Source organism: Schistosoma haematobium, chromosome 1 (genome assembly GCF_000699445.3).
Source record: "Schistosoma haematobium chromosome 1, whole genome shotgun sequence".
Lineage (NCBI taxonomy): Eukaryota > Metazoa > Platyhelminthes > Trematoda > Strigeidida > Schistosomatidae > Schistosoma > Schistosoma haematobium.
The window spans coordinates 20,922,294-20,948,426 of NC_067196.1; the positions used below are offsets into that span (position 1 = coordinate 20,922,294).

General features: G+C 32.5%; 2 protein-coding genes across 2 annotated transcripts in view; one reads left to right on the forward strand and one right to left on the reverse strand.

Moving 5' to 3' along the window:
- Window positions 1-13,740, forward strand: part of MS3_00010076 (uncharacterized protein) — a 31,972-nt gene extending 18,232 nt beyond the window's left edge. The window contains exons 15-23 of the mRNA XM_051218408.1: window positions 586-755; window positions 1,591-1,660; window positions 3,511-3,967; window positions 5,633-5,803; window positions 6,003-6,235; window positions 7,193-7,369; window positions 7,956-8,688; window positions 11,251-11,651; window positions 13,184-13,740. Of these exons, the coding sequence (XP_051073381.1) occupies window positions 586-755; window positions 1,591-1,660; window positions 3,511-3,967; window positions 5,633-5,803; window positions 6,003-6,235; window positions 7,193-7,369; window positions 7,956-8,688; window positions 11,251-11,651; window positions 13,184-13,294 (2,523 nt within the window). The 3' untranslated portion in view covers window positions 13,295-13,740. The remainder of the gene's footprint in view (window positions 1-585; window positions 756-1,590; window positions 1,661-3,510; window positions 3,968-5,632; window positions 5,804-6,002; window positions 6,236-7,192; window positions 7,370-7,955; window positions 8,689-11,250; window positions 11,652-13,183) is intronic.
- Window positions 13,741-15,438: 1,698 nt separating this feature from the next.
- The window catches only part of MS3_00004734 (uncharacterized protein), a 36,056-nt gene continuing 25,361 nt past the window's right edge, over window positions 15,439-26,133 (reverse strand). Inside the window, exons 2-3 of the mRNA XM_051212702.1 lie at window positions 20,021-21,943; window positions 15,439-17,620 (exon numbers count right to left, since the gene is read on the reverse strand). Of these exons, the coding sequence (XP_051073382.1) occupies window positions 20,057-21,931 (1,875 nt within the window). The 5' untranslated portion in view covers window positions 21,932-21,943 and the 3' untranslated portion in view covers window positions 15,439-17,620; window positions 20,021-20,056. The remainder of the gene's footprint in view (window positions 17,621-20,020; window positions 21,944-26,133) is intronic.

Here is a 26,133-nt window from a genome sequence, read left to right on the forward strand (position 1 = left end):
CTCAAACCATGCAGCGTTCACTTAATCAATAAGCAATCAGTGTGCGTAGGTATGGCATGTGGTTTTTGCCTTCTTAGTGCAAAATGACTTCTATAAGACTGGTAAGAGACTGTGCCTGTATTCGCTCTTATTAGTGAGCAGTTAGTAGTAGCTTCGCATGTTTGACGAATGTCTTCTGAGCAATTTCTACTTTGTGGATTGTTTATCGAAACTGGGACTAGGTAGGAAAGCATAGAGATGATCATTTTAAAACATGGAACTGTGGTAAGAAGAAAAGTTGTATAAGACTAGCATCTCTCCATCCTTCCCGAATTACTGCTTTGGGTCTTAGAGGGGGTGCGACTCAATCAATCTACCTACATGCTGATGAGCCTTACTATAAAACTGAGGAAAGATTGGACATAATTGACTGATGTCGATTTCTTTAAGGTTGTTAAGGCACTACCGTTGAGTATCAGCAAATACGAGATTTTTCCAAGGTTACATGCTACCTATGATAGTATTGTCTTATGCATAAACATATCATATTGTTGTGTTTTGTTAGTTGAGATTATATAGCTGTTTCTTTCCTTGTTCACCCCTTAGATGTTCGCTGTACAAATGCTTAAAAAGCTGTTACAACCTCGTCCAAGTCCAGATATTTTTCCATTTCTTAATCAGTCGTCAATACCGTCAAGTTGGACAGACGAAGCCTGTCAAGCTTGTGCACACTTATTTCTTGGTTTAATGCCTCAAAGCCCTGGACTTATGCATCAGTATGTTCTTATTCATTAATGATTAACTGTAAATCATATTTAAATATTGTCTCCATAATTCTGTTATGTTTTTATGTACAGATTAATTGTATTAACTTAGTTATATTTCGTTCCCCCATGAATCATATCGTCTATACCTAGTTTTTTCCACTTTTACTAGCTATAATACTCTAGGGTTCTTCATTTCATTGCGTTGATGTGTTGTGGCAAATTAAACTGATGAACGTATGTTCCATGTTCTACGTTAAATATGACTGACTAATGTTTGGTGTGTCAGTCATTTCCTTGTAGTGACCTGAACGTATGCAGTCAATATTTAGCGTATCGCTAATCTGTGTAATTTTATATATTTTAATTGTATTAAGAAATATATGAGTTTATTGATCTACTTTTGCAGAACAACCGTTATTAATTGTCAATACTCTCACTTTTTAATTCTCATTTGGGCTTCTTAAACCAATAGCTCAATATTCTTCAGGTTTATAAGTTGATTATATTTCAGGATCTATTTGCATGTTCTCACTTATTTTAAATTTTTCATCTGAATGTTACACATCCTATAGTTGATGTCAGTAATTAAATTTGAGCTTACTCATGAAAATCACAAAGCAACTAGTTTACAAAGTCTATTAGCCTTTTTATCAAGCGGTATGCTATCTACTATTAATTATTTACATTATTCTTTATTTTTGAGTTCCAAAAGTGGCCTAAAACAATTATCTTAAATTCATTTGTTAGTCAATATCTATAATTTACTCATGGAATGCTAGTATTTAAGTGTTGATTATTATGTTATTTTATTTTCTGTTTGTGTTTTCTTTGAATTGGTTAATAGGTTGGCTGAAGTTTATACTCAAGCTTGCCCAAATATAAAACGATGTTTACTTAGAATGGTTGATTTACCGGTTAGTTTAATACTAGTTACTTTTTTTAAGATAAAAAATTCATAGTCATTATGGTGTTCTTTATAAAAAACAAGTGACCATTCACAAAATGTTATCAAATTTACAGTGGAGTTGTGATTTCTTTGGTTAGACCATATACTTTCCAACTTCTCTCTTATCATCTTTGATTTTAATCAACTGGATTTCATCATTAGCTCTCACTTATATGATGAATGACTCAATACTTCGAGTACATGGATGTGTAGTTATGAATTTATTTTGCAGAGAATTCATAATTATGAATGCCTAATAAATCAATCAAAAGAATATATATGTAGTATTGATGACAATCTATGCCAGTTTAAAAATTGAGTTACTGGATAAATTCAAAGTCATAAATAAAGTTTACTGCTTATTTTCAGCACATATTTATTGGTTTATTTTTAAAGAAAAATTTTCAGCATCTTTTGTAAAGTGAGCTATCAATTCATGCTTGTATTAACTTGAAATTATTTAATGAGACGTTTCCTGAACCCGATTTGCAGTGAAGAGAATTGTTATGATCGACAAACCCGATTGAGTTACAATCGCACTCCCTTTAACATTTGACTCAACTATATATGTGAGACGAAGCATTAATGCCAATATCTAACCCATTTATATATAAATTGAGTTGAGAGCACGCTAATAGTAATATCAATAGTATTCTTATTATCTCAATTAACCTCATACAATTTTAAGACCCAGTTTTAACCGAGATTCCACTGTATGGAAGCCAACAATGCTACCTTAATTTCAACATTGAAGTGAGATAGAAGTATGTTAATTCGATGCTGTGATTCAAGTTTCGCTCCACTTTAGATAGTATAACTAGTCTTCGCTTGAAACAAGGTCTAGTCTAATATACAAATCGGCACTTAATTACCGAGAAGGATTAAGTTAATTAGTGGTAGGCTTGTGGTTACAGCGTTCGACTTTCAGCTATTAGATCGCATTGCCAAACCCCACTCTATTTCTCTTTAGACAGCCCTCACATTCTGAGTATGACTTAAAACCAGATACAAAATTTTTTAACTGATAAATTAGCTAAACATTCCTATACAAAAAGTAAAAATACTAAACTTCAAGTCGATGGAGAATATTTGTAACTCAGTATGTGTTGTGATCTCTAAGTTTAATTATAAAGCTTTCATTGTTCCTTCAAACAACATGAGTACATTTACAACTAATGAACTCAACGTTAAATGGTGTTCATTATTTGAATTATTTTGGTTAACTAAGATTTTTCATTGATTTTATTTTATTTCTAACTATTCATATTAGTCTTTAGTACACATTGTATTAGGTTATGGATATGTATATGCTGTTATTGTTACCAGTATTAAATTGTAATCTTCAACATCTATCGACTCGATTATTTTCCAAAAAAAAAAACATGAGAAAATAATCAGTTTTAATTTAGTTTTAAACTACCATTATATATAATTTCACTTCAACGAAAATACTTAACCTACTATGGTTATCTGTTTGTTGGATTTCATTTACAAATCATAATTACTTTCTTGTTTTTTAAACTGATTTTCATTAAACATTAAGAGTTTTATCTACATATTGTAATAGACTGTTACATAATCCATGTTTTTATAATTATCATTATTTCGTTGATAATTTTGCTGTGTAACTTTAGTTTTAGACATGATCCGTACACTAGTTTATTCATTGCATCATTCACTGGTTATGTCCGGCAGTTGATTTTGTGTTCTTCCTTTTATTTGTATGTGTGCACGTTTGTGTGTGTGTGTGAATTAAATCAACATTCTTTCATGTGATAATTTAAATAACATTCTCTATTGTTTTATTTATAATGTTAGATTCGTGATATCGGGATTTATTCAGTAGATCTTCATAATTTAGTTAGTGAATGTCCAAATGGTGCAGAAACTCTCATAACACGTATGATACATATTCTTACTGATTGGCCATCAGCTGCCAATGCAGCTGCTGCTACCGCTAATTCATTAAGTGTTAATACCAGTAATACATCTGTTCCATCATGTTCAACTCCAACTAAAGTCCAAACAACACCTCTTAGTCCCGGCAATAATACTCATCAAATCGGACAATTATTAATTGGACCAGCTGTAATTATTCCACCACCTTCATTAGTTGAACGAGTTTATCGTTTATATGAAGAACGTGTACATGATGTTCGTTGCCTTATTCCTGTAATTGTTGGTCTATCTAAACAGCAAGTTATAAATGCACTACCTAAATTAATACAATTAAATGAAAAAGTTGTAAAAGAAGTATTAACTCGATTGTTACATGGTAAGAAAATTGTAATTTATCATTTACTAGTTACTTTTTTGATGATCGTTGTTGAATATATTAATCATTCAGTTAAACTGTAAATACACATAAATCACGGTTATTTAAAAAAAAATTTAGGATTATATTAATATTATCCCTTTTCAAACTAATTTCCTATTTATGACAATATACTTGTCCTGTTACTGTTTCTGTTTTTATTCTCGAAACATCCCTTAAAAGTTATCAGAAGTTAAGGTAGTTAATTGCTTCATCGTTTCACTTGTTATCTTCTCAATGCTGTTCTCGAATAACTATTTGTAAGAAATGAAACTTTATAAGCTAAAGTACGATAATTAGGATAGGTGATCTTGTATGGTGATCGGATCAGAGGTCAGAAGCACTCAGGTAAACATAACCAGCAACCTCCATATTCCAGTCTGTGTATTTATAGTGTAGTGGGGATAACCAATTGTTAGAATATCTTGGTGAAATATGAGAACCATACACTGAATACTTTATTTGCAAATCTTCATCATTTGTCCTTCACATTCTCTATGATTCCTCCAGTTCACAACTCCTTTCTATTTCCCCCTCTGTTCGCTTCAACTCGATCTTCTTAGCCTTCTGCTGCCAGGTTTTACACCTCCGGTCGGTGTTACATGTTACTTATGTCGACAGGCATAAGTAGCATACACCACAATAGGACAGACTATGCTTTATTGTAAAAGTAATCATATCAGCCCTCAGCTCATATATTCCTTGTTCTGTATTTGTTATATATGTTAATAATTAAGCTTTATTGAATTTCTTTAAACCTACGGATATTTAATGAATAATTCATGCAGACATGAAATCACGTAGTGTTGTAAAACTAAGAGAATTAGTCGAACTATACACTTAACAACATATAGCCTAATTTTTGGTTGCTTTGTGTTTTGTAATTTATAATTGTTCACCTACAGCTTACTAATTAAATGGTTTTCATTGAAAGACATTTGCTCAACACTTGCCAACCAGAAGAATAATGTATTGAGCAACAGACCGCTCTGTATTATTTTATAACTGTAAAGGATGGTCCTTGAAATTAAAATGCATGCACAGGCTTTGGATTTTGATGTTTTTGGGCATAAGTATCTTTGGATCATTGCCCTCTTGTCGTGGAACGACTGAATGAGCAGTGTTAAGGCTAGGAGTAAGGCACTAGACAAGGGTAGCACTTATATTGGTGATGTAAATGGCTAGGATACGTGTTACGTATGCCTAACTACTACCTACCTCGACGAATGATATTTGTTAGTGTATTATTGGATCCAATGAAGGCTAGAGAAGGGTAATCTAAGACATGATGTCTATCCGTAGTCATTGACTATTCATCTGAGGTAGATACTGACTAACTGGTTGAGGTATTATAGCAACTTGTACCGACACATATTTGTGCTAGTGTCTGCATTGCGGATGACTGAATAAGTGAAATCCTTGTTGAGTATTGAATCAATATATTTGTGTATCTGTCGTCTATATTGTCAATCGATAAAAAGGTATGCTTTAACTGTTTAGACTTTTCTCTCGTTTTATGGTTTAAATTTTGCCTATCGCAGGAAATTTACCACTTCGTTCATTTTTATTTATTAAAATATACTATAGCATATTGCTTATTAAGGTGGTTTCCTTCACATTTTCTAGCAAGTGTAGCTACTCAGTATGCTCCACAAATTAAAGGTGTCAGGAACATTCCATTTAATTTAAATGATCAACCTTCTCCTCTTGGTCCTTTAAAACCTGAAGAATTATTGGTCGCTATTCATTTGTTGGAATTTGCCAAAGATCCTTCAGCACCGCCCTCATCAAATGAAGGTAAAATGTTATTAGTTGTTATTTGATTCTTGTGTGTATCTTTATTGAACTAGTGTGATTTTGATTCTTGTCATCATTATTAATCTGTTCACAGATGATGGTTAGTTCGTCAACAGACCCGATATTTTCAGCTCATCAGTAGTAACATTTTATCGGTCGGTTTTCACTGACTTTTTCTTGTTTGTTCGATTGTATTTAGGTAAATCGACAAAACCTTATGTAAACCTTCAATCTATACTTCATGCATGCCGTGTTTGTTTTGCTGAACGTCGATTGTTTACACAAGAACGTCTATCTGTTGCAATTGGCCAACTTTTAGAACAACCTGTTCTGCCTACTCTATTTATGCGTACTGTTATGCAAGCATTAGCTTTACATCCTCGATTGGCTGGTTATGTAATCAATGTATTGGTTCGATTAATTCGTAAACAGGTTTGTTTGTGTATTACTTTGTATTTTATAGTTAGATGTTTTTAAAAAATGCCATACTATTTCTAGTTAAACAGTAAATCATTTTTACCTATTAAAGAATTGAAAAGTGCGACCCTTATCAATCATTATTGATATCGTAAAAGGTTAATGTTACTATGCATAATCATTCATTTATACAGCTCAGGAATAATCTTCAGAACAAGTGATTTGTCTCATAGGCTAAAACTCAAATCATAACGTTTAATTATATATTTTACTCGATAAGCATTTTCAAGTAGTAATATTTTATTCTTCATTCTAAGTGAATCCACCTATAAATTTGGCATTTAAAGATATTTTAACCCAATAAGTAATGGATCATAAAACTTCAAACATATAATAAAGTGCTTTTAAACGGTGTAGAATACGTAACTATGATTTCATTGTTCTCCAGATTAGCACAACAGTACAGTTCAGTTAGCATGTATGCATTCTCTCCATCTAATTAAGGTCCACTTATTTGGTGCCTCTTTGTATCAATATTTATGTGTTCAAATAAATAAATAAATAAATATTTGGTTTGGAAATGACATGATTGACCCGCTAAATCAAGGTAGGTAAAGTACTGTTTGAATGTGAAATCGTTTCCTTGGACGTTTATTTTGTGTGTGTCTGTCCGTTTGTATAGGGGACAACTAAATATCATTAATTTGCAGGAAGTAATCAATCAGTCATCCTGTTAACACATATATTCTTTTTCTGAACACTTTTAATGAATGAATACGATTATTATTATTTCGTTTATTGTCTGCCAGTGTGTATTTGTTGGTAGTTTACATCTTAGTGTCAATGCAACTGACTACTTGTAGTATGTCTTTCCCAACTCATGTGAACAATAATGACTTAAAGTCAAATTGCATAATTTTTTCAATTGCATTTCTGTTCAAATTTTATAGAATTATTTATTTTATGAAATAGGTATGGAAAAGTGAAAAACTTTGGGATGGATTTATTAGATGTTGTGCAAAGACTAGACCGCAAAGTTATCAAGTTCTATTACAATTACCACCGGATCGTTTGGAAGCTGTATTTCAATGGGAACCAGCTATGCGTGGTCAAGTAAGACGTTATGTCGAAAATTTCTCTTCAGCTCAAGTAAGTAATACCAACGAATAAAATTGAGTAAAGTATACTTGAATTATTGGTTCAAAATATCAAAAAGAATTTCATTAGGTGATTTTATAAAATTAGAATAGTTTACTAATCACAGTACCGATATATACATATTTTTTAAAACTAAATTATTATTGGTATCAATGCCAATGTTGGACTTGATAGTTTATATATATATATATATATATATATATATATATATATATATATATATATAGTAAAATACCCCAATGAGTAGAGAAATTGTATTTATGATGTTTCGTGACTTAATGCAAGTCATTTCTTCAGAGTAAATAAATAATGATTATTTATTTACTCTGAAGAAATGACTTGCATTAAGTCACGAAACATCATAAATACAATTTCTCTACTCATTGGGATATAACAAGAAATATATTTATCATTAAATTATTATTATAAATCTACCTATTGTCAATATTGTGGAGTGTATATTTTATGCCATATTAACCACAATATATGCTCATCTCAGCATCATTATTTCTAGTTAAAAAATAACGTATTAGAATATATACTTTAACCTAACTTTTATTTCGTTTTCTTTTTCTAGCGCATTCATATATCTAAAGCTATTGTTGAAGTTTTAGAACATGTTCCCACTCCTCCTCGTTTACCAACGCCTGAAGTTCATCCTAATAAAACTAACAGTGATTTAGAAACACAAGAACAAGGTAAAATTATATTATCGACAAATAATAGTCCCTCTTCATCTGGTCCTGGTACACCGACACGTGATGAAATACCTCACTTTGATACACCATTTATCGCTGCTGCAATGTTTGCTCAACAGCAACAGCAACAAAATTCTAATATGATGACATCATCCAGAGAATCAACAGTTTCCACTGTAATTGATAATCAATTTCAGATTCATTCATTTACATCTCATTCTATACAACCAATAGGTTCATTTAATTCTGGTTCTAGTCAATCAAATCTTCATTCATCATTACTTCGATCTTCGCCTTCCTCTATATTACCATCATTATCAGAACCATTAGTTCAGCAAAAAAACTTATCGTCATTTTCTAATATAATTGAAACTAATCCTGATATACCTGATGATAATGATATGGATCCAACTATGGAAGATTTGTTTGAAGCTGATTGTCAGCAACAACAATCACATACAAATTCGTTAGATGAATATGATGTAATGAATCATTCACCTCCACAAATTACTATGGACGTATCACAACAGTTGAGTAAACATTTTAAATCGAAACCGTCTTTAGTATTACAAGAGATTGAAAATGATCCATTAGATTTTGAAGAAAATTCAGGTTAGTTTTATTATTATTAAGACCAGTCGAATTTCTTCTAGAGTATTGTTATTATTATCCTACACGTCATTAACCTGTTATAATTCGTGATACATTGCTCTATGATACTTCGATGAGATTATAAATTAACAATAAATCTGAAGAGTGAATTCTTGTAGTAAAAATATCAATATTGAAGCATTATGTATTCGGAAACAACGATTATAGAACACAAACAGCCATCGGGTATCGTCCTGTCAGTCTTACTGTTGAGCAAAGTATTTGACATACTTGCGGATGCTAATTTCCAACCGATCAGTTGTAATTTCAATATCTTATGTATTATTCTACTATTCAGACAATAAAATCCGCATAATCATGGCCGGAAACTTTTTATCTAGGAAATAGGTCCACACCATCATCTCTGTCTACTTTCTACAGAGCTGTTTGCAAAACGTCATTTATAGAAAAATCGAAGAGAAATTGTCAGATCGACCAATTGCAGCTAACTCCACTGCAGGAATGGAACAATGCTCAGAGATTGCGTCATGTCCTTATAACCTCTTTATATATCACATGACTAAAGCGCCAATAATAAACACCGACTTATGTGACCTTGGCATTGTGCTAAACCAATGAGAGAAGCCTGGAGTTAACTCTCGGTTCTTATTGGTCCTCTGAGATAGTAGCTTCTCGACTCACCCCGTCGGTTTAGTCCAGAACATCAATATCAGCCTCCGCTATATGAATCATGTATTTTAGACGTACGCAGTTGATATACAAGCAAATCAAACCGAATCATATCATAAAATCGAAAATAACAATTATTCAAGATCAAGCCAAACGTGGCTGCGATTATGAGACACTGTAACTAATAAATTGTGAATAACTTAAGAATAATAAATCGTATAATAGTAGTCAATAGATCAAATGAAATCCTGTAACAAAAGGAATATAAATATACATATAATATAGTTACTTAATAGCAATACAATAATATGTATGTAGTAAAAATCCATATTTATATCCTATCAGTTACTATTCACTTATTTTTCATCCGGATATAATAGGTGGTTGTGTGCTATTAATCAATCTGGAATGTTTGTGTTGAGAGTCCTTAAGGCGTTGATAAACTTCTGAGTTACATTTCTCTTTAGTAAACACTCCAAAAGCATTATGTTGTCTAACAAACTGAATAAGGGACTGATATTAATTATTAAGTTATGATAGTTTTTCACTGGTTTTGCTAAATTTCAACTCTTTATGTACATTTTTACTCATCTTAAGAATATAAAACCAAAAAAATTTTTAAATAATTTATGGTGATTTTTTCAATGACAGACTAAATCGTTTAATGATAATTGTTCAGACCATATCACGGTATGAATCAACGGCTGTTATATCTGAAAATTTCTTTTTCAGGGATCAGTAGTTTAACTTCATTTGTAATATAGCCATTTCCTAACGGTATTTATTAGCTTTCGTGATGTGTTACAGGTGTATAATGAGTATACAAATTGAATTTTCTGTATTTTATTAATCACTGCTTTGTTGTACTTTTCTTAGGGACATTTTTTTCTGACATATTAATATCTTAATAATATATACAGATAAATTTAGTTTTTAATTAAATTACTTCATTGAAAATCAAATTGTTTAATGTTTAAGAAAAGTCTTTCTATTATCAGTCAGTCAGCTACAACGTAGGACCAGGCACATATATGTATCGGTCCAAGTTTCCATACCTCATTAACACAACAAGATGGACACCGGATTCATAAAAGTAGTTAATTCAGAGGTGGTAATATATAAAAGGAAGATTGCAATAAGGATATAGTACAGGAAGAAAGAATGAGTTCGTAGAAAGAAAAATATGAAGCAATTTTAATCTCTTAGTTTAAGGGAAGATAGTGAGTGTATACACCTATGCCATTGTGATCGATTCTGAGCTATGTCACCAAGAGTCTCCAACTATTGGTTACAATAGTACTAATCTGAGTGTCATAATCTTGAAGACATGCTGTTAGAGCCTCTGGGTCACATATTTTTAAGCTGTACGAATATTGTAAAATACATTTTTTGTTTTAAATATTTCCAACTCATCAATTATTGTAGTTACATAGTGTATTTACTAACTTTTTGAGTTCATAACTTCCCTAATGGAAAAGTTCAAAAAAATTGCACGTGTGTATATTTTCCTCTTTGTTAATTTTTTCGAAAGGTGAGAGCTGTTGACTTTGGAATTGATGCTTTAAATATGTATATTGTTCTGATTAAAAAATATTGTATTAGGAGAACTGATTGAAAGATTTCACGGATAAAAATGACAATTAAATGAATTCATTCACTAAATATGTCGGCTAATGATGGTACCTGATTACCTAAACTAAAGTAGATTGAGCACGTTGTTCGAACCTGGGACTTAGTGACTGAAAGTGAAACGAATAAAAAAATAACTAACCACTCCACAATAAAAATGATGAATGGTAGTCAGTCGGGATTTTAAAAGTTATCTATGTTTAACTTATATTCTGTTCCATACTGACTATTTGCTTTCTGTACTACATTGCTTAACTATCATAGATCCGATTACTGAACGTAGTGCAACTTATTCATCATCATCTTCAAAGATCCGTCAGTCTGGCTGTACTGAAAAATCTGATGTCGGCGATGATAATGATGATATTACTGTTCCATATAATGATAACCACATGAACAAAGGCTATTGTTATGATGATGACGATGATGGTGAGCCACCTATACTTCCTGCTTCTCGTATTGACTCTGTAACTAGTTTGAAACGTTGGCATGATACTGAAGTTAGTGAAGTTAGATCAACCTCTGAAGACTTGAATAACAAACAATTCAACATACTTGCTGATGAAGGAAGTCATGAAATTTCCAAGTCTTCTTCAGTTACGACGACTTCCAGTAGCCATCGACCGAAACGCCCAGTTAATGTAAACAAATTAGAAGCGGATAGGGTAAATCAATGTGCTTTTATGTTTAATTCATACATATATGATCTTCGAGTAAACATTTTTTCCACAAGTAGTGATCATGATTTGATCTTCATTGAGAAAATCGTATTTTTTAAATTTTCAGTAAACTCAACTTATTCTTACTTCCCTTATAGTTTGTTTCTGTGTATGAATGTGTTTTTGTACATATGAGACATGAAAGGAGTAAACATTAGTACTGAGCTACTTATTCAACCGTCACTAGTGTCCATTATACCCCGTGAAAATAGAAACTGTCTTCACTTCATGTGATGTGTATATCTGTTGTTATGTATTTTATAATTATGGGTTGAGAGAACAAACTTAAAATCACCTTTTCACTCATCTGTGACGTACCTTCAGTTACCCCCTGCCTTATATATGATTATATATAATAAATGTGACATGCCATTTACTTGTCAGTCCGTTTATGATTTTTGAGGTTCGTAAACCTGTGTGGCTGTTCATTTATTTTCCTGATATCTTCCATAAAAACGTAAGGGTCCTGAATCCGTGTTTGTGCACTGTTATGTTCTGAGGTTGTTCGATTTAGATATAGAATTATACGCGAGCGCAAACATTTACGCGAATAAGAGGACTAAAAACGAACAAAGAGCTGTGATTGGCGACCGGATAATATTGTACACAAATCACTGATATATAAGCTGAGACCTTAACGAAGTGCACACTTAACCTCGTTCAATAGTGTGTCTTCTTTGTCATCTCTGACCTTGCAACCACTTGTGAACATAAACACTTTATGTCTGGTTTCGTTGACTCTATCATACACTTTGACAAAACAGCTATTCAGTACTGTCGACTTCAAAACAAGTTTCCAGCTTATACCAGTTTGTGATGAAAGTCACTGTCATATTGTAAAACATAATCATGAAATTGCTTCCCTTACGCTTTCTTGTTAATTTCGTCTTATTGTGTGATAATAGCACATTAGACTAGCGTATTTTTGTACCACATCTTATGTTGATCATGAGTGAATCATTTTTCTTGCAAGTAACCAACTTTGCAAAGGATTTATTAAAGTTCTAAATGCTGAGTCTTGACTTGTAAATTTTGCTGTCATATGGTAATGAAAACGATATTGGTTTAGTTACGTTCTTCATTTGAAATTTATGGGTTCATGGTAAACTTGTAGGAAATTTTATTATAATGTCAGGTTGTTTGTGGTAGTCGGGTGGGAACTTTGAACCTAGGTTTCTTGTTAATTGGAACTTGTCATTGAGGAATATTGCAATTTTTAGTGGACTGATGCTCACTGTGGCGTTTGGACCCGTTTCACCTACCTTCACAATCGGAGACGTTACCATCGAACCATTTTGGCCAACACTGACCTATCGTAGAATTGAGATTCTTACATTGATTAGTGATCAACATCATGTTTGTCCTACTCCGTATTTGTCATTGTATTCTGTTCAAGTCCTATTTTATATCCACGTTTCATCAATATACTTCTCTTGATTCCATGATGACTATTCTTTTTAATCACTTCTGTTATGTAGAAACGTTTAGAAGAGGAAGCAATTAAATATAGACAGTTAAAAGCTGAGAGAAAACATCATCAACAACAACGAAAAGAGCAATCTTCGAATGATTTAACGGGAATTGAATAAACGCTAAATAAAATTATATCTCTAACTGTTTTGTTTCAGTTTTAGTTGCGTCATGTACAGTCTATGCAATACACGTTAGTGTACTAATGTATTAGATTGTATTCATTGTATCCATTTGTGTATGTGTAAAAAGTTTACTTTTTACAGATGGACAAATTACTTTGTTTAAACATCATTTCTTAGTTTCTATACAATTTCGGGATCTACATCAATATAAATATATTGTGGTCATTTAGTACCATTAAACTGACTAACACAATGTTTGTCTGTATAAAAAGTGTTCTTTTTTTTAATCCTCAGTCTTCATAATGCGGTGAACCACCGTTTTGTACAGTTTTATAAAGAAAAATTTATCGGTAAGAAAAGCTTTCTGTTAGTTGTTCATTATCCAACCGTTTTATAGTTTTAATGAATTATCCACAAGCTATCTCACTAATGTTAATGATCAAACATTTCAGGTTCAAATGTTGGTGGTTTTATTCTCTGTTGATTAGTAATTTTTAAGAAAAGGTAGGATTATTCAAATATTAAGCATCGCAGATTTATTTTTATTCATTCTTTGTGATATTCTATTAATAAAAGCTGCATTTCAACGCTATGTTAAAAACAACATTACCATTCTTGATAGAACGGTATTACGAATAAAAAGAAGCATAATTTTGAATAATGCAAACAGTTAAACCTTGCACTCATCAGCATAGTGATTTCCGTCCATGAAGACCTCGATGACTTACCTCCAGCTCTTTTTAGAGATGGTAATGACTTTCTGGTTAAGGAACTGACTACGTTGTTTACAAAGATTTGGGGACTAGAGAGTGTTCCAACATTATAGAATGAGTCGATAGTTGTCCCTATCTTTAAAAACGGTTCACGTCGTTCCTGTAACAGCTATCGGGGGATAAGTCTACTTCCGATTGCGTCCAAGCTATTGGCTTCCGTCATACTTCGTAGGTTGTTCAAAACCCGAGAAAGATTGACTTGCGAGGAGCAGGCTGGTTTTCGTTCTGGTTGAGGATGTATTGATCATATCCTCACCCTCCGCCAAATGTTAGAACACCGTCATAATTATCAAACGCCAACAGTCGTAGTGTTCCTTGACATCAGGGCTGCCTCCGATTCGTTGGACAGGACTGTTCTCTGGGATTGTCTATTGAAGAAGGGTGTGCTTGAGTAGTTTATTAACATCCTAAAAGCCCTATATACAAACATCTCATGCAGAGTGAAGACATACAACCACCTTTCTCCATTGTCCCATTCAAGCAGTGGGGTTAGACATGGTTGCCCAATCTCACCATTCCTCTTCAACTTTGCCATCGATGACATTCTGGAAACAACTCTGATGAATGTAAGTAATGGTGGTGTGGATCTGTTACCTGGAGAAAGACTTCTCGACCTTGAGTATGCGGATGATATTGTCTTACTGTGTGATAATACCCAAGCCATGCAACCCGGACTTAATCAGTTGGCAATCAATGTCCGTATGTATGGTATGTGCTTTGCACCTTCAAAGTGCAAAGTACTTCTACAAGACTGACAGGATCCTAATCGTGTACTCACTGTGGATGGTGAGCAGATAGAAGTATTCGATAAGTTCGTGTCTCTGGGTAGCTGTATAAGTGCTGGTGGTGGCGTGAGTGATAGGATCAATGCACGTATAGTGAAAGCCAGAGCGGCTTATGCCAATCTGGGCCACCTTTGGCGCCTTCGTGATGTTAATCTGACTGTAAGAAGTCAGATCTACAACGCGTCGGTGAGAGCGCTTTCTTCATAAAAAGTGGTTGTTTCTTAATTTGAAGAATTCTTTCTGGTTGCACCTTTCCGTTTCCCCCACTAATATTATTACACTATCATACACTATTCTGTGGTCGTTATTGTTCTCTCTTTTTTTCTTATACGCACTTTACATTCTTTTTCTCTTCCCATTCTCACTGTTTTGGTGTGGCGCACATATATCTGGTGCCCTCTTGTACCAATGTTTATGTGTTCAAATAAATAAATAGTCATTGATTATGTTAGGTGGTCCTCTCATTTTCGTAAACAACACCCCCGCCACGAGAAGGCAATGGGTAGGACTTCCCTGGCAGAGGCTGTATACGCGCGGCCGTGTGAGAGTATTTCGAGAGGGAGAGCGGACTCACCCCACTCTCGGCCGTACCAGGGCATTCGGGGGCACTTCATGTTTTGTTTTTTATTTACTGTATGATTTCAGCCTCTTGATGAGTGAATCGAGATATGGATTTATACATTTTTTATTTAGGGTTTTTGTAGGTATTTCAGAGCAATATAATTAACTACACAATTATGACCAAATACCAACCTATTTGTTTACATTACTCTTAATGATGTAATGATATGAAGTTAAGAATTGTCATCTATCAAACATACAGTAAACAGTAATTGGAATCACCTTCGCATTTTGTGATAATTATGTAGAATCTATATATTTATAACATCGTTAAAATCACTTTGCTAACCAAAAGAATAAAATTTTATAAGAAAGGTTAGTGTATGTCTTGAACAGAGAGCACGTAGAATATGTGATTGAGTCCGTTTAACTTTGTTATATAAGTTAGGGACTAATTAAACAACTACTAAAGACTGATATAACAAACTGTTTAAAATATTTTTTCTCGCACGAGTATACTACGATAATAAGATCAGTTGCGTTATATCAGATCTAGGATTCACGATCCAAAATAATGAACCTTATTAACACTAGATAATGCTTTATTCAACACGATTACAAGCAGTCACATTTGGTTAGTCCGAAGCGGAAATCAATGAGGAAAAGGAATCATTTAATAGTAGGTAAGTGCCCGTTTGTCCACACTCAATGACCAATCATTTTTTACTCTAACTACCACACATCAAAAACCAAGATACACTAGATCAATATTTCGACCCAGTATGGGACTTAACATCAGTGTTGACCAACTACTCAGCCAGATATTGAGTCCATGACCTTCAGGTCTCATGGCTAGTGGCTAAACATCAGATGTCGATTCTCAGGTCTAAGGGTTGTGCGAACTTTGCGATTGGATAATCTTTGAGGACTCCCGTCAGTAGCATTTTAGTTTGTTTACATTTTCATCCTACCTACCATTTACCAAGAAAGTGAAAACAATACTATAAAATGAAATTGTAACACAGTAAAGCATATCTTGTTCTACACAAAATGACTACTTTTGATTTGTTGTAAGATTAGTTTCATATCTCAGAGTAATACGTTAGGGAATAAAATGTTAGTGTTAGAAGCTATAGATACTCAGTTCAAGTCTCAGTTTGAACCTCGACAGTGAAATACTAGTACGTCCAACTAACAAGCCCTACATGGTAGAAAATATGTACTCGTAATTTCACTACTAATCACAGTTCAAATATACCAATAACTAGACATAACTGATTGAGAAGAAAAATTGAAACTAAACAAACCCCTCAGTTGATGCTATTATTGATTTTCGTCGCTGTAACCATCTTACACAGTTATTTTTGAAAATCTCTTCGCGTATTATTGAAAAAATAATTACAAATTGAGTTAAATTGTTGTGTTGTGTAATATTTAACTATTGAGCATCCACTTATACTAGTATAAGAACAATGTAAGAGCTATATTGGATATTACATTTGTTTGTAGTTGCATCGTTTATATTAGGTTAGACTGCCTGTCAATAATGTTCAAGTCGAAGATAATTTACGCAACACTTATTCCAACTTAAAAACTAGGGAGCATTTGTTTTACCCTAGTCCTAATTTTTTCAGTAGTATACATGTAGTCTCATCAAGTCAAAAGGCAAGGATCTGTATGTCACATCGTTTCATAATATTGTGGTACCACTGTTCAGTGTCATCGATGACATCTGTCCTAACGGGTCGAACCTTAGTTACCATATCTTTTCACTAAAAACCCACCTTCAGATTGGTAATTCAAATTTATTGTGCTATCTTTCTACACGACGTACATTGGATACAAATGTGCATAGATGAATTCTCTATTTACCTGTTTTCATTTAGGCAATTTAATTATAGATGATTGTCAAACAACAAACAAGACATTCTTGTAATTCAGAAATATGGACTTTTATTCACAATATTTGAGCATTAATATCAAAGTAGTTTTTATTGAAGTATGTACTAGTGTTAATGAAAATAGTGACTTGTAACAAAGATTTCAGTTACTATTTTTGTTTACTTTTTATCAACTAATCATGACTTGATTAAAGAAGGCAATGAGATTTGTCCAGGATTTCTTTCTCAACTGATCCGACCATCTTTTACTGTTTTGTGAATTCCTCATTTCTTCATGTTTAAAAATCTGATCAATGAGATCTGTTGAGAACATAGAAAGAAAAACGAAAGTACTGAGATAAAGGAAAGAGAAATAAAATTACGAATATTAAGTTCGAAAGTTATGTGCACGTCGCTGATTTACTTTACCATTTAAATGGATCATATCATCAAAGATTAACAGATTTCCAATCAATGAGGATGTTTATAAAACTGAATATTACACACCAAGTTCTTAATTCAATTCTGTTATTAATTAATGAAATACAGAATGCTTATAAGAGATAATTCAATCAAATAGTCTTCCAGTATCACTGAGATTTAAATTCATCAACTTGTAAATGTTTTCTTGTTAACAAGTATTCTTGATTGGGTTGAAAGTTCTCAGATCTAATGTTATTACTTGTGGCATGTGTGCCCTGCTAATGCATAACGTAACGATAGCGCCAATTAGAGAGTAGTGACTTATCGATCGGACCAGTTACGCATAAACTCATACGAGCAGTCTATAGTCCTGATTGGTTCTGCTTTCCGCCTAGCCCAACCAGCTAAGTCCAGAACACCAACCTCAGCCTCTGCAATATGAATCATTTATTTCAAACATACTAGGTTTATACACCAACCAAACAGACCACATCGTATCATAAAAAAGGAAACAATAATTGCACAAGATTTAGCCAAAAGTGGCTGTGAGTGTGGGAGGTAGTAATTAATAGATAGGGCATAATTCAAGAATGATAAATCGTATAATAATAGTTCATAGGTCAAAATAAAGCTCATAATAAGAGGGACATGAATATGTATAGTTTAGTTATTGAACAATTATACCATAAAAATGTACGCATAGTATTGGTCCACAAATGGATCCCAAAAGTTACCATTCATTATGCTTATCGGGACATAACATTTAAGCATAGTCTGATTGTCATATATAATTGCAGAAATATTTTGTGAACTGTGTAATACATTTTTAGTGAGAAAATATCTGATGACATTTTCATATAACTAAACATAATCATTTGAAATTAATCAAATATGAGAGAAATGATATTGATATAAGAAAAAAAACTACTGAATTCAAGTAAAACAGAAGGATATGAGTTTCTTGTATGTGTTCATCTCTTTTAAGAAAAATTTCAATTAATCAAACTAAAAACAAACCAACTTGTCTGTTCTGTACACAAAGAATATATTAATTTATATCCTACGGTTTTTTTATCAATTCTCTGGTACACTTTTAAACTAACAATAACTATCAAACATAATGAAGGGTTTCGAAAATTTTTCAGTTTACGTCATTGACTGACTCTAACTTGATGGTTGGGATGAGGGAGTAACTTTCGATTTTGTATGAAACTCCTCAGTAGTGGGCAGTGAGTATCCTCACAACGACTGGATCCAGTACGTTTAGACCTTTTAGGAAACTCGTCAGTTTTAGACTTCTAGTTAAGATCCAGTACTTGTTTTGAGGATCATTGCACAATTACCACTAATTACCTGTCCTATGCTGGACATAGTTAAGCTTTATCGACAGTGATTCCTCATTGAAACCCCAAGAATTCTTCTAGAAATCAGCCTGTAGGCAGCACATAATTGCCACTAATATAAGAAACTTGTGCAGATCCATTAAAATCGACGCTAACTGTGTTATCACAGCGATGATAATTGAAAATGAGAGGGTGTTGGAAAGTTATTTTGTTATACTTTGAAACCTCTCAACATCACTGCTATTTCATTAAGTCTCTTTTTGCTGCTAGGGATTTTATCACAAGTAGGGGTTTAGAAATGATTGGTTCAAATTATAAACTCATGAGTTGAAGCTAGTTCTATGTTTATGGCTTCATTTAAAGTCAGTGTTTGGTGTAACACATGTTTCTGAATTTCTGAAAAGAATAAGTAAACTTTTAGTTTATTATGGTTTGCATTATCTCGTTGTTGATATTCATGATTAGTTAGCATAGAATCGTCTTGTGTGGATTGGGCAGATATAGCAATTATGTCACGAATTTAATAGAATAGACAGATAATGGCTATTTGAGACTGATCATAATTTTCTCAAGAATATCGATAAGCACAACAAAAATTAAAACGAAATTGTCTCACAAGCTAGTGGCCATCAAGATTAAGCAGCTCAACAAATAACTCACTGAACAATTGCGGATAAACTTTCAAGTTCAGATGTGAACATCAACACTGGAATATGGGTACATTCACATGACGAGCTCCAGTTCGGATGGGGTGTGAGTCTTTTATTTCATTTCCAACCAAAGTCTATCTATTAATTAAACATATTCTTTACGTCCGTTAGTATTCAATAGAATATGAGAATAAGGCATTTATAAACGATATGTTTTGTGAGATACACAGTGTCTGTTCATTCAGTTAATATAAAGTATCAAACAAATTATTTTAAAACTCAAATTAAATATATAAATAACTCACTATTTTTATATTAACTACATACATTTACGAGTAAATTTACAAATCACAAAATTTAGGCAACCATATCTCCTCATAATCTGACAATTTTTTGATTGGTTTAATTTCGTCTTTTTCTTGACCATCTTCTTTATCATCAATAGTTTGTTGACTATCAGCATCATATTTACTAACATCAGATAACTTATCATCAGTACAGATTTGGTGTATACTTGATAAATTATCATTCGTTGTTTTTGTTTTAAATGAAGTGAAGCAATCTTTCTTTTTCATCCTTCGACAATTATTATTATTATTATTATTATTATTATTATTGTTATAATCGTGATTGCTACATTGACCAATATTAAAATTATTTCTACATATGTTCTTAGTAGCATTCATGGTTATTGTAGTTGACGATGGTGTTACAGGACAAGTACTAAGCTGTTTAGCCAGACAACTGTCCAAATGTAGACACTTTTCATAACAGTTGAAATCAACATTTTCATTGATATTGTCAGAACAATTTTCCTTATCAATATTAGTACTGTTATTATTATTACTATCATCATCATCTTCATAACTATTTTTTTTACTACTAATAGTACTACTATCAGTGGATTGATGATGTGATATCAAATGCTCAAGTAATCTTCTCCAAAGATTCGGTCGATGATTTATTGAATTTGTCGCTTTGACTAGTTGTTCTGTTTCACTGAACTGTTTCTCTTCAGTTTGATTATTAATCGCTTGTTGTTGTTGTTGTCGTTGTCGACTCAATTGATACTGATGTTCATCTATTTTATTTGTTAACTTCTCATCATTTATGCATTTAGTACTATTTACTTTTTTATTTACAAATATCTGTTTATCACTACTGTTATTATTATCAGTAGTATTGACAAATTTCATATTATTCGGTAATAATGAATTGATAAATCGATAAATTGATCTATCCTTTTCAAATACTTCTTTATTTATTGATAAGATATGATTTTTATTTTTACTCGATTTACTATTCACCTCATTAACTAATCCCATTGGTAAATAATGTTCAGAATTATTATTATTCACATAGAGTACAACATATTGTCTAGAATCAGAATAATAACGTTGAAGTAAACGTAATCGACGTTGTGTTAATTCTAATAAACGAGTATGTCCTAATTCATTTTGTTGATTATTATTGTAATGATTTGGCATTGGTGCATATGCATACCATGCTTCTACATGACCTTTATTGACTAAAAATACTGCAAGTAAATGATATTGTGATGTATAGGTATATACATTTGATTTTATTTTTCGATTAGATTTTGATAAATGCTTTGATACACGTTGATCGAATTTCTCTTTTATTCGAAATGCTATATCATTTGATAAACTTCTTGATTCTTTTGATCCATTCGAATAACACATCTCATTACTATTATTATTATTATTGAAAAAAGCTGTATCAGAAGAAGTAGTAATATTGACAGTAGTGTTATTATTATTGTTTGAAATATTTGTAGTAAGCAAATGAGGTGAATAGAGTCGATCAAGGGATGTTGGAGCAGTTTGAATTTCTGGAATTGATTTCTCTCGTATATTATCAACAAATTCACGTCCTGTTACAGTCGTATTCGGTCCTGGACTACTGTTACAAACAAATAATGAGTCGCGTTTTAGAAATGGATACTGATTATTAGTCACTGGTAATGAACCATTCAATGAACGAAAATCTGGTTGTTGTTTTGGGGATAAATATGCCATTGGGGATAACTGTGGTACGGATTGTGGTTGATTTACAAGAGTTTTTCGAATCTTAGTTTTCAATGAGGCACCAGACCAATGAGTTCCTGCCATTGTACTATCTGGACCATAAGCCGTAGCTGTATGACTACGACCAACCCATTTTTTGGTGTAACCTCCAGAGGACTCAATGTACATTGGGGTTCAATGCTAAAAAAGAACGATGAATAGTTTAAAGTAGAAAAATAATCAGATAATCCGTTGAAGTAAAAGCAGTGATAATAATTATGACACGTAAGTTAACATGATCAATGAATAATATTATTACTTGTGTAGTTTGCACTAGGAACTGAATTTAGCTAGATAATCTGTGAAAAACATGAAGCAGTAAGTACCAGTCTTGTCCTATTATGAAACCCTCCAATATTATTCACTCAAGAATCTACATATAATCTCCAACAAATTTAGTTTTTTAAGCCAGTACATAAGTTTTAGATCGCTGAGTTGACGCCTAATGGTTCACATTATTCAACTTCAGTCGATTGCTACTATTGCACGACCTTTACCCGTCGCAACTAGAAATGGTTATCACATGCCCGACATTTCTAAACACACTGATTACACACTGTCATTGGAACTTTGAGAATACTCATCGACGTAGGTCGTTAATGACTACAACGCTATTATTGATGCAGGAAATCTATGCATATTGTCCACTTTGTAGTGTAAATCAATGAGTGAATTTAGCTACACTGCAATTGAAAACCAAGGAAGACTCGATATCTTTTCCCATTTCACATGCACTCTACTAATTTATGATTGCTGGGTTCTTCGCATGATTCATTTGATTCATGACAATCAGTTTGATCTGTTTATCAGTTATGTTAATGATCATGGAATGAAGTAATTCGAAATGAGACTTAAGGCAAGAGTAAGAATAATGTGTTAATCTCTCATCTATTCCATAAGTATTCAGAGGTTTCCCATTTTCTAATTCAAACAAGGTTCGAAACAAAATAACAATATTGTATCATGACAGAACTGGTGTTAGATAAACTTTTAGGCTGACTATTCCAAAAAATATATTGTGTAACTGTTATTCAACATTTACTTGAACGAAATATTTTCAGGAAATTAGGGAAGAAATAATATGAAACGATTTTGCGTACTTATGAGTAGTTCATTTGTTACTTTGTCATATTTTAACATTTTGAGAATTATGCCCTAATACCACATGAATGTCAGTAGCATAAAGTTCTATATAGTTCATAATTAACGAATATTGCAAAACAAAATATTCATTAAAAGATGTATGCCTACTTCTCTTCGTCATTTTTCTAGGTGGACCTATGCTGTTAATCCTAACATCTAATTAGTTTGTCATATTTCTGCTAATATGACTGATACATATGCAAAATCTTGTTTAAAGCCTATTAACTGTGAAAAACCGCATCATTTAGTAAAGTTATCAAATGTTAGTCTGAGTCATGTAAAGGTATGAAAGCCTGCTGGCTGTGATCCATCGCAATACAACCATAAGTGACGGTTGAATAAGACATCGTAGGACCAGCTGTAGTAGTGCAGATACATAGAATATTTATTTCAGTTTTGACATTAATTTCATACTTTAAATCCTTGAATCTTTTTCGTTTTCTGCGGTTCTGTGTTTATTTCGTTTTATCAATTACGGATACTATACATCTTGGAAAATTTTTATTATGCATCTTCTTAGTAACATCTTGCTTCAATGATATAGTAGTAAATCTGGACCGATACAAACCACTTGATCAGTTTGTTTAAACACCATTATGTGTAGCGGTTGGATATAATCTTCAGAAATTTACGCCGTCTAACTATACGTAAGTTGATCACGACTGATGAAAGTATCCTAATCAGTTAAAGAATTGTTTTATACACACACAATTTTCGATATGGGTGCGTATGAATAGGGAAATGTTGCATACGTAATCAGAGCTCGAACTATCCACAGAAATGATTCCACATTCCATGGATTGATGACTAATTTATTTGATTGTTACCATCAAAGTTGCGACAGTTAAGATACAGTGCCTAGGTGATGCTACTCAACCATAAACCTTGAATCTATGAATTGCTGCAAAACACAGCATCTTTACATTATCGGCATATGAAATTTTATTCATTTGGAAAATGTTTTCCTCAAATTAATAAATTCACCATTAATCATAGTAGTGGATTAAAGGAGCCATTGTACAAAAGGACCCTACTTATCACGTCTTAGCTAGATGTGAAAATATTTCGGCACACTTTTTCTAGTGAATTTGAATCAGTCACAATGATCACAATGAGACTTTTCAGTAAAAACTCAATGTCTTTATTTTTCAGATTGAACACGCATTTTGTTTCAGAAGTACATAATGAAATATAAATTTATCCTTACTGACCACTGAACAATGTCCTACTTTTTTGCAAGGCTAGTAAATTGTTGCGAGACCATTCTTACTGTTTATAATAAGCGATTCAGTGCTTTAGTCTTTTGGATTTTACATTTAAATGCTTGAAATCAACTAATATGTGGAGACTTAAGTCTGAGCATTTCTCTATTGTAACATCCATTAGAAAAAAAATCATTAACAATGTGGTATATAAAAGTTGAATTTGGATCATCTGTTATTTCAGTAAAAGGGGTTTCTTTATGACTGTGGCATTTTGTAGGAACCATAGCAGTCTTTCGTACCGTTATACAGTTTTCATCAGTCGTGTAAGAATAATTTTATATCGAGTTTATTAGAAACAAATAAGTCATTCAAAATTTAAGTAAAGCTTGGTGCAAAGAAGTGTTGGTCTAAGTTCTCACACCAGGCTGTCATGGTATATAAATTTATGCAAATGAACGTTAATACATGTAATACTGGAGCCCAATAAAATTCCTTCCTCACTTTTATCTTCTTGCTCATTAACTAGTTGGGGGTTTGCACATAGGAAGTTTTCTGTAAGTACCAGTCTCGGATAACCCTCTTATGATAGTGTTCAAGGTTTTGGCTTTCGCTCTGACTCATGAAGATCTTAAGTTCAATCTCTAGTGTAGTTGTGGGTGACCTCTGCTAATGAATTGCTTACTAGAACGAAATAGTTGTCCTATTTCTTTCTTGTATGGCAAAAGTTAGTGGATAAAGTTGGTCATCTGTATAAATCATACAAAACCACAGTTCTTAAAGTTGATTTCTCAATCTATTATAGAGTCAAGCCTTGTTACTAACAGTAAGAAATATATATTAAAGCAAGTCTGAAAATCGGAAAAGTTACTAGTAAGTTCAGTTATTCAGAAATTTCATTTCAGTGCCAAATGATAAATGAGGGTTGCTGATAGGTTTACGCTATTGGTCAAGATTCGGTTTAGTTTTCCGACAAAACAGATATGTACTATTGGTTGAAGATATGATATATATCTATCGGACGACTGTCTAACACAATGTTTACTAAGTTAGGAAATAAATTATGCAGAAATTTAGTTGGATCGTTGAAGCTTTAGAATATTGTCAGAATTTGACTATCTGATTGGTTATTTACGTACGTAATATGTTTTAATTACAAAATCCTCTTCATCATTACTGTTAACCTTTTTTCAATGAAATCTGATTGAAAATATTTCATGTTTTTGTCCGCATTAATTTAGAATAAAAATAGAAGAATTGGTCAATAGTAAAATGAAATGTAATAGGATAAAATAGGCAAGAAATTCAATTCAAAATGATAGCTTAGCACAAGACCTATTTTCACTTAAAACAGTTATAAAAACCAGAAAGCACTGGATAGATGTTTCGTTCTAGCGTGAGGTTTCTGAAGAACATTCATCTAGGACCCCATCGTAGATCAAATTCAAGGACCTTCAGATCTCGTGGCAATAGAAAAATTTCAACACTTTTCACATATCCTTCAATGTTATTATCTATTTTGGCGAAAATCTACAAATTTGAAAATGCATATATATACATATATATATCCTTTCATCTTCCTATAAATGGATAGTTAAATTAAAAATTTTCAATGTACTATATGAAGGCCATCTAGATTTTTCTAACTGGAATGAATCGATAGAGATGGTGAAGATTTGTAGCTCAGATGAATGATTTTGATGAAGTTTTGTTCTCTGAGCTGGATGACTTGGTCATGGAGCTTGCGTCGTAATCTGAACAACATCATCAGCACCGAATTCAGGTGATGATGTTGTCCATAATAATGATATAAGCTCCACGACCAAACCATCTAGCTCAGAAAATAAAACCCCATCAAAAAAAATCGACAGAAATTGTGGCTGTTTACAATATATATGGCCGGATTTTGAGGGATTTTTAAATATTACGAAATTATTCTTCAATGAGGACTAATATCATTTAAAGAACCATTAAACACTATAAGTT